The 13,790-nt window shown below is 42.9% G+C and overlaps 1 protein-coding gene across 2 annotated transcripts in view; it reads left to right on the forward strand.

The window, feature by feature from the left end:
• The window catches only part of PDE1C (phosphodiesterase 1C), a 462,113-nt gene that overhangs the window by 148,352 nt on the left and 299,971 nt on the right, over positions 1-13,790 (forward strand). The window contains exon 1 of one of the 2 annotated variants that reach the window (XM_037027424.2): positions 5,697-5,965. The exons of the other annotated variant lie outside the window; for it this stretch is intronic. Within the exon in view, the coding sequence (XP_036883319.2) occupies positions 5,895-5,965 (71 nt within the window). The 5' untranslated portion in view covers positions 5,697-5,894. Of the gene's footprint in view, positions 1-5,696; positions 5,966-13,790 lie in introns of those variants that run through there. 2 annotated transcript variants of the gene reach the window in all.

Genomic DNA, 13,790 nt, shown 5'->3' on the forward strand with positions numbered 1-13,790 from the left:
CCTCATATATTATGACGCTTGGATTGAATTTTCAATTACTTTTATCATATATTTAACTGCCAAGAGTTATTTCTCATGCCCTTATCTCACTAAGGGTACGTGTGCTAGTAACATCAGGTGTGACCAGAACACTCAGTCGCTCCTCTCTACTGTGCCATGGGGTAGGTAGTACAGCAGTGGTGTATCAGTCAATCAGTTCTTAAGGGCATGTTTGTCCAATTCTTTCTTTTTCTCTAGCACATTTGTTCATGTCCTGGGGAGCACATAGGAGCACCAAGCCTGGCCCCAGGTAGGGACGGAGGTTGGGACTGTTGTGTTCAGCAGAAAGAAGCAGGAAAACGTGTGTGTGTGTGTGTACATGTATACATATTTGTGCAAGTGTGTGCATGCATGTGCAGTTATCCCAAGTGCTGCTTCAGATGCCATTTGGTGTCTGCTTCAGATGCTATTTGGTGTCTTATGCTTCTTATTCTGGCAATAGGGTAGGCTAGTCTGGATTGAAGGATGGTTGATGGCTGACTCTATGAGGCATTATTGATGCTTCAGCCAAGAGTGAAGTATTTATGTGGCCTTCTGAAAAATTCAAGTAGAATATCATCTTCACTTTTATCCTTAGTTTAATAGAGATTGGCAGCTCAAAGCATATGGCATCAATGTGTAATTTTAGGGAAAGTAGATCAATATGCCACCAGGCAGCGGTTTAATTTATGGCATTGGATGGCTAATGGGAGCAACCAGAACTCTGGAGTTACTTTCCTACCAAATATGTTAGAATTTATACCACTTATTTCCTCAGATGAGAAATTCTTCTTCAGGAATGAGGTAGTTGCCTGCCTGCCTTCCTCCCTTACATCCCTGTCTCCTCTATTCCCCTATGCCTTCCTCTGTCCCTTTCATTCTGTCCACAAAACTGTAACTTCTTAAGAGTTCCCATATGCTACCTGCTGTGCTAGGCTCCTAGGAGGGGAACGGAGTCCAAGGGGCTGCCCCTGGGCACAGGCTCACACACCAAGGAGATGGCATATTAAAAGAAGTGCATTTTGAGTATAACTGATTGTGAGACATAGAAGGTGGGGATGCACAATGTCAACTAAATTCACTGTGGTTATAATCTCACTGTCTATACATATATCAAGCCATTGTGTTGTATACCTTAAATGAATACAGTGTTATATGCCAACTATATCTCAATTAAAAAACAAAACAAAACAACAGCAAACCAACACTGCTCCCACCCCCCGCACACAAATAAAAGTAAAAAAGAAGATGGGGATGCGGGAGGTAGAACAAGTGTCTTTGTGCTCGTGACAGTGATGAAGGGTGGGGGCATGAGAAGGTGAAGGTCCAAGAAGGCCTCACCGAAGAGGTGAGAGCTAAGTGAACGGAAGAGTGGGAGTAAACTGGGCAGGCCAGGGGGACGTGAGGGTCGGGAGGCAGAGCAGGGGCGCGTTGGGAACATACTCAAGAGCAGCTGGATGGCACACTTGAAGAAAGGCGAATGACCTCATAGAAGCTAAGAGTCATGGGGGATGAGGAGGCCGGAGCAGCAGGCCTGCGAGGCCTTACTTGCCACGCACGGGAGCTTGGACTGGGTTTTGCAGACCAGAGGGATCCACCAGAGGCTTTGTGGTTTTTGACCTTTTTTTTTTTTTTTTTTTCAAAGCAGTAACCAGCTATTATATTATCAGTAGTTATACTGAACTAAACTACCACCCACATTTTTTTTTTTTTTGAGAGGGCATCTCTCATATTTATTGATCAAATGGTTGTTAACAACAATAAAATTCAGTATAGGGGGGTCAACGCTCAATGTACAATCATTAATCCATCTCAAGCCTAATTCTTGTCAGTCTCCAATCTTCTGAAGCATAACGAACAAGTTCTTACATGGTGAACGAATTCTTACATAGTGAATAAATTCTTACATGGTGAACAGTACAAGGGCAGTCATCACAGAAACTTTCGGTTTTGATCATGCAATATGACCTATAAACAGTCAGGTCAAATATGAATATTCGTTTGATTTTTGTACTTGATTTATATGTTGATCCCACATTTCTCCTATTATTATTATTTTTTTTATTTTTAATAAAATGCTGAAGTGGTAGGTAGATGCAAGATAAAGGTAGAAAACATAGTTTAGTGCTGTAAGAAGGCAAATGTAGATGATCAGATGATCAGGTGTGTGCCTATGGACTAAGTATTAATCCAGGCTAGACAAGGGCAGCAAGACATCCACGGATGCAGAAGATTTCTCTCAAAGCAGGGGGGGTGAGGTTCTGAGCCTCACCTCTGTTGATCCCCAAATTCTCACCTGATGGCCCCCCTGCGACTGTGCCTGTCTTAGGTTGTTCCTCCCTTGAGGAATCTTACCCGTCTCTGGCTAACCAGTCATCTTCCGGGGCCATACAGGGAAATGTAAAGTTGGTAAGTGAGAGAGAAGCCATATTGTTTGCAAAGGTTAGCTTTTTACTTCTTTGCAGATTTATGCCCTGTGGCTTCTATGCCCAGCACTTGTCTCGAGGTATCTTTACCACCTGGAGGAATTATGATACTCGGTAAATTCGATCTGAGGCACGAATTCTATTTAAGGGTTGTAATTAGGAAGGAAGAAGAAAAGCTATAGATGTAGCATATGAAGGAAACTTGGGAGGATTGATTATTTCTTTGACATATCTTCTTGTATAGTACCTTAAGTATGTATAGGTTTTAAACTACTAACTAATTTGCACACACATATTAACATAATAGGAATACGGTGACATAAAGCAAATCTATAATTACTATCCATCTCCAGTGAAGCCAAGAAAACCATTTAGGCACCCTAGGCATTTGTAAAAATTTATCTATGATATGATGGATATTGTCCAACTGTACTTGAACCATCAGACAAATTAAAGCAGCCCATTTCTGGGATCTGTTCACATCCCATATGTTCTTTTAACCATAGGTAGTCTATAGTCATGAGATTTTGGAGTGCTACAACTTGCACCCCTCCCAACTCCTGGTTGAGTTCCAACAGTACAGATCCGGTCAAATTCGTTGTCTCACTGTATGCACATGCCAGCCTAGACATCTCCCTCCTCCTTCTTATGGCAAGTCCAGGAGACGGTGGGCTGGATGCAGCCACAACCGCAGCATCGTCCGGATCCCTGTGGAGGCTTTTTGATGATCATCCCCCGGCACAAGTCCTCCAGAGAGTGCTGATGCCGGAAGCTCGGTTTTTGACCTTTTAATAAACTAATTTAGTACTTAGTTAATCATAGAATGTACAAGGAGTTGTACAAAATGTGCAAGTGATTCCACAATTTGTAAAATGTTAGAGTTGAAAAGGATCTGAAGGATCAAAAAATCGGACATTTTTCTTCCATGTTAATGATAACATTAACACGGGAGAGGTGAAATAAACATGGACACAGAGCTTTGGAGAACAGGACAGGGCGATTTATTGGAAATTTTTAGAAGCCAAATTAGATTTCCCAGTTCAGTCCAGGGTTATTTATAAAGCCAACAATGTCACTTCCTCCCTTCAAGTACTTTCTTCTATCAAAACCGAATAATCTCTGTATAGCTTTCTTTTTTAAAGACTTAAACCTTTCTTTGACCTGGCTTAGTTAGTATGTTTTAGTTCATTTTTTTCATACTTTTGTAAAATATTTGTAAATCTGTTTTTTGTTATAGCCTATCCTTTCTGTGTATTTTCAAGAGCAATTATTGCTGTGATAATAGTTTTTCAGAATAATTCATTGTTTTTCTCCCCCACTTCCTTTATTTATATTGTAAAACGTGCACGTATAAAGTTTTCCGTTTTAACTCCTTTAGTGCATACAGGTCAGTGGTATTAAGTACATTCACACTGTTATGCAACCATCACTATTAGTTGTCCCCATGTAGATTTTCATCTGGATCTGACAGCTCATCCTCCTCATCTGAAGCTCTCCCTGTCCCCTCAGCAGCTGCTATTACACTTTCTGTATCTATGAATCCCCAATATTTCTAATGAAAAATTTTGGATGTATAGTTAAGGTGATCGAATTGTGCAGAGAACATCTTGTATGCACCACCTCAGCTCTATAATTAACAGTTGCTATATTTGCATTGCCTCAGATATCTCTCTCTCTCTCTCTCTCTTATCCATCAACCCATCTTATTTCTCCCCATAATTTTTTTTTGGGTGCATTTCAAATTAAGTTGCAGACATTAATATCCTTCTCCTTCAACACTGTGGCATGTATATCTCACCAAAAGTCCAACATTTGTTTATGGTAATAAGTAGATATTCAAGAAATTTCAGCAACTGAGGACTGACTCATTCAGATAGTTTAGTGCTTTCAAGAAAGAATTCTGGACCCATTCAGTAGGACAGATAAGATGGGGTGATCTTAGAGGAAATTACTTAAAGTTCTATTGCAGGCCTAGCATACTAGACCTAGACTCACTCTGGAAAGTCTTGAAGGATGCATGAACATAACAGCACAACAAAACCTAGTTCAGATAAATCTTTCCAATTTAATGAAGTAAAAGGAGTAAAAGCTTTGGAATCCAACAAATCTGGATCATCACCTCAGATATCCTATGTATCCATCTTTTACCCATCTGTCACTTCGATTCATAAAGGATTCAATGTGGCTTAAAAGAACATAAGAAAAAAAATATAGTAAATAAAATGCATGAGCAGGAATTATGTTAAAATATTTGAATTTGAGTTTCCTGGCATCTTTAACAAAGGGACAAATACAATCATTTATGTAATTCTTCTTGTCCACAAGGAGAAAGGCTTTCCAAGGTTACATAACTATGGGCAAGTCACTTCTGTGAACCCCAGTTCTCTCATCTGTAAAATGGGGCAAATAGATGCCTACCTGCCTCAGGACTGTGGTGAGAATTATGCGGGTCAGTGTCATCAAAGGGCCTGGCCCTGTGCCTGGTGCACCAGCGCTCAGAAATTGTTCACTCCTCTCTCCTTTCAGACCATGTTATCTCGTGACTTGTTCCTACTAAAGGTGGAGTACAGAGTCCATCAGAATGAAGATTTTAGTAGTTAGAGTCTCATTAATTGGGGTTTTAGTGCTCATGGCAACTGTTCTTCCCATTTACCCACCCTTTTTCCAGTGGGAGTCTCGTTGCACTCTTTAATTGCTTATTTTTTCCATGCTGGCAGGAGTTTGCTGGGGTGTGCTTCATTGTTGTTTTTTTCTTTTTTTAATATGCACCAACAGGATAAGGCTATATGGTTTAAAAAAACTGCTCTCAGCATAGGATGCTTTGTTTGATGGCATAGAGCATTTCCTCTTTCATTTACAATTTTCTAAATTTTGTCCTTAAGGTTGGAGCCATGATCTGCTGATCTCTGGGGGTCAGGCAGTGGACAACAGACTGGAAAATACAATTCATTCTAGCTAGATTATTAAATGATTCTTCCAGTTATTTAGGCACCTTGGCATTAGAGTTGGGTTGTCATTTAATATTCCAATTTGTTGCTTATCACATTATACTTCTGACAGCCCCAAATCGCAGATTTATTCGACCTTGTTCATTTAGTAGCTAGCTGCATTTAGATGTTGTGATGGTTCATTTTATGTGTCAACTTGATTGGACTGTGAGGTGGCCAGACGTTTGGCCAAATATTATTCTGAGTTTCCCTCTGAGGATGTTTCTGGATGGGGTTTGCATTTGAATAGATAGACTCAGTAAAGCCGACTGCCCTCCATAATGTGGGCGGGCAGTCTTCACCCAATTAATTAAAGACTTGAGTAGAACAAAAAGGCTGAGTAAGAGGGAACTTGTCCTGTCTGCCAGTTTGAGTTGGGACATTGGTCTTTTCTGGCCTTTGGACTCAGGCTGAAATACCCGCTTTTTGGTTCTCAAGCCTATCGACTTTCAGATTTGAACTTATGCCTTTGGTTCTTCTGCGTCTCCAGCCTGCCAACTCCGTATCTTGGGACTTCTCAGCCTCCACAGTCTTGTGAGTCAATGCCTTATGTATGTATATGTATATTCATATTCACACACACAATCTTGTGTATAGTCTATTGGATTTATTTCTCTGGAGAGCCTGTATTAATACAGATTTGCCCTATGCCAGCACATATACCAGAGCTTGGAATAGAACTATTGCTTCCATGAAGATAGAGCATAGGTTATTTGCATAAGACATAGTAGAATGTTTTCCATATCATCGAAAAAGAATAATTTTAAGGCATATATTAATTGCTTTTTATTATGTGATGGTATTCATTATCTTACATAATTCTCACAACAGCCCTACATGGCAAGTTCAGAGCCAGTAATAGGAGCAGAGCCAAGATTTGAATGCAGATGTATTTAATTCAAAGCCTGTGTTCATTCCACTATGATGAGAATCATAAGATGTCAGGGGGAATGCACAGTTTATTCTCTTGGCAGTATTTGCTGCTCTCAATGGCTCTATAACTGAGGATTAAACATTTTTGCTTTGGAGATATTTTAACACTTTCTGTTTAACATTCTGTCTGACTTGACTCTGTATTCTCCTCTGATGAGGGCTTTAAAAAAAGTGCATTCTTTCCCTGGCTCTGGGAAACCATTAGTGCATTCTTTCCCTGGCTCTGGGAAAGGAGCCTTGCCTGCTCAGTGATTGAAGGGGTTCATGGGGCTAGAGCTGGATTCCCGAAGTTATGCTGGGAGAGCATCAGTGCATAAAGATGACCCACCAAAGAAGGGGGTGAGTGGGGGTTTCTGTGGTCCCTTAAGTCTGGGGAACACTGCAGACTGTATTCCATTTTAAAAGTTTACAATATACCTTAGCATGTGAGAGTTCTCATGTCTTCCAGTAAAGTACCCTCTTCATATTTTGTAACCTAGCATTTCTATAATTTATTTGATCAAAGGCCATTTTTGTGATGCCAGTTTATAATTCTGTGTGGCATATTAGGGGAAATACTGACCTAAGCAAGGGATAGATGTTTGGACTTGGTACCTGTTAAGGCTGGGGAGGGGCCAGGTGTGAAGGGCCTTGTATTGTGCTCTTCTGTAGGCACTTTACTTGCAGCCAAGTTGTTTAGGTCTCATCTGGGGTGAAGACCTGCAGGATACATTCACATCTGCATAAAGAGAGTTAATACTGATGCACCTGTTTCTAAAGTTCAAGAAGCAGAAGGAGCAGCTTCCCTGGAAGAAACAATCAAATTCTGCACACTGAGCTGATAAAAGAACATCTGTACTAGATGCAGCATATTGGGTATATTAGAAAGATGAAGCAAAGCCACACAGTCCATAGAACTAAGATAATAAGCGCTTCTGTCTTGCTTGGTATCCTCTGACCCAAGTCAAGGTCAGTGTGATTCTGCACAAGCACACCACCACTGCGGAGGGTGGACCAGTCCTGCTGGGGGAAGGCTGCTGGGAGTTGCATAGCTCAGACGCCACTGTCTGGAGGGAAGAAACTGAAGAATGAAGGTGGGACTTGTGCCCCTGCTTTGGGGTGCCAGGTCTGCTGGTCCTGGGAACAGGGTCTTTGATTGCTGTCTGACTTCTGCCTCCTCAGAAACACCACTGCTGACTAGTTTCCTTCCCGAGAGGAGTTTCAGTTTTTAGGCAGTCTGAGCATGCAAAAGTATTTTTGAGCCGCAGGACTGTTTTTCATAATGAAAGAATAAGATGATTTCAGCAAGCATTTCTCCAACATTTCCTATATGTTCTGGAGGACAAACTAGCCAAGTCCTTGCCTTCAAAGAGTTTATTTACTACAGAGAGGCAGAGTGTCTTTTAAAGAAATAAGGACAGTAACTTAGTAGAAAGCATACAGATCTGAGCTGGGGATGGGGGAAAGGGGCTGGGCTTAAAGGAGGAATGTCCCAAATAATGGAGGTGGAAGGTTTAACTTGAGGCCAGAGCTGGGAAAACAGCCAGTCATTTTAAGGAAACTCCAGGCATTGTGGCTAGAGTGTAGACAAGGTTGCAAGGCTGATGAGGAACAGCGAAAAACAGACAGAGCTGGAGAGGTGTTGGGGTCAGGGCCAGATGGCCCCTTTGTCATACCACATATCTGGGATTTTATCCTATGAGTAATAGGGAGCCACTGAAAGATGGAAAACTGGGGAGCCCCAGTATCATACCTACACTCTAGACAGAGCCCCTAGACTTCTCCATGGGGAGATGCAAATGAATGAATTAATAGTAAATAGGGTTTTGGGACTCAGATTAGTTGGTTGGTTGGCAGTTCTACCCACTCGGGGTGGTGTCCTTGTTGCTTTAGTGATAGCCACTTCCCCTCTTCCACAGTTGCACTGAAATAATACAAGTGAACTTGGTAAGCACGAGAAAGAGATTAACTTGCCTCTGAGGAGTAAATATCTACGCCCCCTGCACTACAGTCAAGCGAAATGTCATGTGCTTCCTCCGTGGGCTTTTGCTATTCAGTCGTTCTTACAACAGCCTGGTTGCCCTCCACCCTCATTCAAGAATTGAAAGAGACTGTAACTAAAGAGGGACAAGGGGCTTGAGGTCCTGGCGTGGGGATTTGAGTGTTGGTGTGCTGGAGGCAACTGCTAGCATCTCTTCCCAACTCTGTGTTCAGTGAACAGTGACTCCACAGAAATCAGCAAATGCCACCAAGAAGGACTTGCTGCCCAGACTGACCTCACACCACTGCAGTGGGGAAGATGCGTGAGCAGGAGTCCATGTGCTCCTGTTCAAGGAGGAGCCCCCACCCCCCTATTTTTGGGTCAGAGTGACATGCTCAGTCTTCCTTTGCATGTGGGCATTATCCCTGAGATTAAGAGGTGAGCCAGACCATTGTGCCTTCCTGTGCTGCAGCCTGTGGAGAGAGGTGTAGAGAAAGACTCTGCCGCTTGAGTCCAGCCTGCTGGCAGCATCCAGATCACACAAGCTCATGCCAAGGGCCTCTCACCCCAGCCACAGTGGGGCTGGCTGTTCAAACACACAGGGTCCAGTGGAGTGATTCATCTGTTTTGGCTAATTTTAACCCTCAGTTTCTTTGATTAAGTCACTGGATGATAAGGGGAGAATACTATCTTCTATGTCATCTGTTGCAGCATAGGCCCCAGGTGCCACACCAGTGAGACTCCTTGAAGAGGGAGCCCTTTGCCAGTTGACAAGTCACATGAAGACAGCAGCCCTCGGCCTGGCACAGATTTGTCATAGATGCTTGTGGAGTGAATGAGTGAACAGTACTGGCAAACGGTGTGATCTGGTCTCTGGAGAGGGACCACCACCTTTCTAAGCAGCTGTATCTTATCCCAGGCAGCTGCAGTCATTCACTGCTGTCCCTTCAGAAACAGACCGGCCCGAGGCCCTGAGTCACTTAGTCAGGGTATGAATTATAGCAACCAGGGCAACCCATGCCGTTGACATTTTGCTGCAAACAGACACAAAAGGCAGCTGGCTTGGGCATGCTCACAACTGGCAGGCTGGCTTTAGGAGTCAGCTGGAGGTCTCATTCTAGTGTGGGACTGAATGTGCAGGAAACTGGAGATTAATGTTCTGCAGCAAATTCTCACCAAGGATTTACTCTTGTGATTGCAGAAGGTTGGCTATTTACTGGGAAGGAAAGAAACCTGCTCTTCTTAAAGGTGAACCCCTTAGGAGCCCGTATTTACCTTAAATGAGGGTGTGTTCTTTTAATTTTCTCAACGACGTTTTTAAAGACTTCACTATTCTATTGAATTTTCTAGATATTCTCGAAATAATTGCACTTTCCACATACAGGTTTTTGTTTCAAGAGGCAGCAAGGGTGACTATCTTGTCCTGGTTTGCCCAAGACTTTCCTTCACTTAGAACTAAAAATTCCAATCCTGGGAAACCTTTCACTTCCAGGCACATAGCAGACGGTCAGTCATCCTAGAGGCAGCTGTGGTGCAAGATGTAATTTGAAGCCAGTCATCTGTACTGATTCACTGAATCACTTTGGGTAAATTGCTTAACCTCTCTAACTTTCCTTCTCAGAACAATGGAGAAAGAAATGCTGACTTCCTAAGATGTTGTATGGATTCAGCAAGTCAATAGTGCCATGCCTGTAGTACATGTGCAATACATTTTGCCTTACAAGAGTTTTTCTATCATCTTGGCTTTTCCATTTTAGTATTTTAAGAAAGCAAACCCACAACTGAAGTAAGTGGGAGGCTTACCCTCTGCAAACTTCCAGCGCTTTCTGTGTTAACCTCCTGTAAACTCTCTCCTTGGCTGAGCAATGTGGTCTAGAAGCAAGCTCCAGATTCACTTTTGATGTGTCCAGAGTGGCTGGCTCAACAGTCACCTAGCAGCCTAGGCTAAGGGAGGAATGCCTATGGTTTTCAGGGGGAAAGGGGGCAGCCCTGGCTTCTCATTCTTGGTGTCAGATTTGGGTCACCTGGAAGTCAGTGTTTGTCTAGAGCTCCCCAGTAAGGGAATGTGCAAGTACTGAACTGGTGCCCAGCACAGCAGGAGAGCAGATCATGCAGCCTCAGACGTGACAGCACATCAGGCAGCCTTAGACATGAAGGTCGGGAGTAAGACTAAGGAACACTCTCCAAAGCTTGCTTATCAAAACTCAAATCAAGTGGAACACATGCATTTTTAAAGGAACTCCCTCCTTCTGTTCCTCTTTCCTCACAAGGCTATGCAGAGTAAACAACCCTCATGGAAAGAATGAAACATCTTTGGAAACTGTAAACATATTCTTTCTCTCAGATGGGTTTTGAGGCCTTGCAAACAAGACAGCAGCGTTCAAGGCTTGCCTTCTTAGAATGTAGAGATGAGCCTGAGCTGGTGTCAGCTTGGTTCCTTGGGCCAAAAACCTTGGAGTCATCCTTAACTCCTCTCTTCCTTCCCAAACCCAGGATGTAGTTCTTTTCCAGCCTGGCCAAGTCGCCATCATCTTTTGCCTGAATAACTGACGTGGCCTACTGCCCGGCCTCCCACTTTGCCCTCGGCCCTGCCATGCTCTGTCTTCATGCCAGGAGCCAAAGTAGCCTTTGTAAGGTGGAAGACAGATCACTCCCGGCTCCAAATCTAGCAGTGAGTTCCCATTTCATGCGGAGTAACAGCCACATTCCTCATGCTGACTGACACATGGTCTTTGCACAGCCCCCCATTGCCTCTCCAGCCTCACCTCCTGTGACTCTCCCTGCTGCATCTCTGGGCTCCAGTCACACGAGCACCTTTTCCTTGAGCCACCAGGTGTACTTTTGCATGAGGGCCTTGCTCTGGCTGTTGCCCCCGTGGTGTATTCCTCCGCAGAGTTCACTCTCTCATCTCTTACAAGGCTATGCTCACATGTCACCTTCTGGAGAGGGCTACATTGACTACCCTGGTCAATACTGCAACCTGCCCTCCCCTGTCCACTTACGTCCAGTCTCCCTACTCTTTGTTTCCTATTTTTCATAGCACTTACCACCAACACAGCACATTATTTATTTATTATGCTTGTATCTGTGCTTTAGTCTCAGAGAAGATCATATCAGATGTTCATCAATACACAGGGAGAAAGGGGACAGGAAGATCTGAGTTCAAAGCCCCCTCTACCATTTATTCTCTGTCTGATTTGTGTAAGTAATTTAACCTCTCAGAGGTGTTTCCTCCTCCGCAAAACAGTAATAATGAATCCACTCAGCAAGTATTCAGTAAAGCACCATGTACCATGAAAGGCATTGGGGGTAGAGAGGTGAATACAAAAGACATAGTCCTTGTTCTGTGACTGTGAAGAGGATTAAATGCACATATGCATATCATATGCTTGGTTGAGAACTTGGCATGCATTTGGTGCTCATTAGTGTAGTTCCCTTTTTGAAGAACTTGACTATACTTTTCATTAGTGTTCTTCTTTTAGTTCATGCTATTTTCTTTTAGTGCTAAGAAGAACAAAACCTTTTAAAGCATGCACACATATGCACATGTGTGTGTGCACACACGCATGTCATTGAGCCACAGCAGAATTTTCAAGAAAGGGGGTTGAATAAGCTCTTGGAGGGTCCAAGAATCTCCTAAAAATATATGCAAATCATAGTGTTCACATTCTTTTTAAATAGGTAGCGAGCATGTCTGTGGTTTTTACCAGATTCTCAAAGAGTACCCTTGATCCATGAAAGTTTAAAACTTTTCCAAAATCTCATGATCAGTCTGCTATTCCAGGCTTCTCTAAATGAAGATGTGTAATGAAAACTCTGAAATGATGATTAATTCCAGGGTGGAAGATGGCTTTTGTCTGGAATTGGTGCTGAGCCCCCAGCTTCCTGGGCAATGAGAGAAAAATCTGTGTATGTCAAGGTCATTGTCTTTTGACTCCCTGGTACTGCAGAAAGTCTCTGTATGTCAAGGTCATTGCTTTTTGACTCCCTGATACTGCTGGAATTTAGAGGCTTGCTCCCACGCCAGTGGAACCAGCCCCAAGAAGGCTGAGATGACAGAGCAAGCAGTGCAAGCACAGGTGTTGAGTGCTTCATTAAACTAGGGTGAGTGCAGATCACAGGGGGCAGAGCCCCTCGGGCCCTCTGCGTAATCGTGTGTTCTGACTTGGGAAGCCTGCTGAAAGGACTGTCCGAGGGAGGTAAGTCCAAAAGTGCTGCTGCTGTTATTATTACTCTCAGCATTATTGTTTATGTTGTTAACAACAAGGCTGCTGGCCCACTTAGCTCCATGCATTATTTTCAGCTCTGTGGTATTTAATCCCAGCTCCCATCATTCTGTCTTCACTTTCACTTATCATTCCTGGAAAATATTTTCTTTAAATTTCTTGCAAGAGAAAAATTAGGTGAATGGAATGAGAGGAATTTAAAAGGCAAGAAAATGGTACCAAGAATCTCTTTTGTCCTGCCTTAATGAAGCAAGCAAGTAAAATTTTTGCTGTTGTCTTCTCTCCTCTTGAAGAGAAGGAAAAATACTCCTTAGGCAAAAGCAAGAAAATGGAGCTGGGTGGTACAGGAGGCTCCTGAGTATGTGATGTGCAGGGTTTCCTACATGGAGTCCCTAACTCTGCTTGCATTCCAGGCATAGCTCAGCGCGCTTGCGTATTCCCTTTGTGTCATTTGAAACCCTTGGGAAGGAAGCATGAAACATTGCTTGAAACCTGTGTAGTACACCCCCCAAGCTCTTGGGCACCAGTGTGGCATGCTGGGGCTTTCTGAGGCTGAGGGTCTATTTGCAGACCCTCAAATGAATGATTGTAGCAGTTCCCCTGATGAGAATTGCAAGTTTCTCTCCCAACTATCCAGCTTTATTGAGGCATAATTGACAAATAAAAATTGTATGTATTTAAAGTATATGTCATGTTTTGATATATGTGTATATTGTGACATGATTACTACAATCAAGCTAATTAACATATCTGTCTCATCACATAGTTACCTTTGTGTGTGTGTGTGTGTGTGTGTGTGTGTGTGTGTGTGTGTGTGTTGAGAACACTTAAGATTTACTTTCAAAAGCTGAGAGTAGAATGGTGGTTGGTGGGGGGAGAGAATCGGGACATGGTGGAAGGGTACAAAGTTTCAGTTACACAGTTCTATGTGTTCTGGGAATCTAAGATACAGCATGTTGAGTAAAGTTAATAATACTGTATTGTATACTTGAAATTTGTAAAGAGAGTAGCTGTTTAGGGTTCCCACTGCAGACTCCTTTCTGTTTCAGTATGGTCACTGTCTGTAAGTGTGGCCTTGGGCTAATGTTTTTTTCCTCTATTCTACCTGTTCTTATATGTAAAACTGCCTAAAGGTGGCTTGAAGTGGTTTGTAAATACAAAGTCATAGTATGGTTTGTTGATCAGACACATAGTGTTAGCCTCCCAAATTATACAAAAATACCTCCTTCAGAGAGACACC

Source organism: Manis javanica, chromosome 6, assembly GCF_040802235.1.
Source record: "Manis javanica isolate MJ-LG chromosome 6, MJ_LKY, whole genome shotgun sequence".
NCBI lineage: Eukaryota > Metazoa > Chordata > Mammalia > Pholidota > Manidae > Manis > Manis javanica.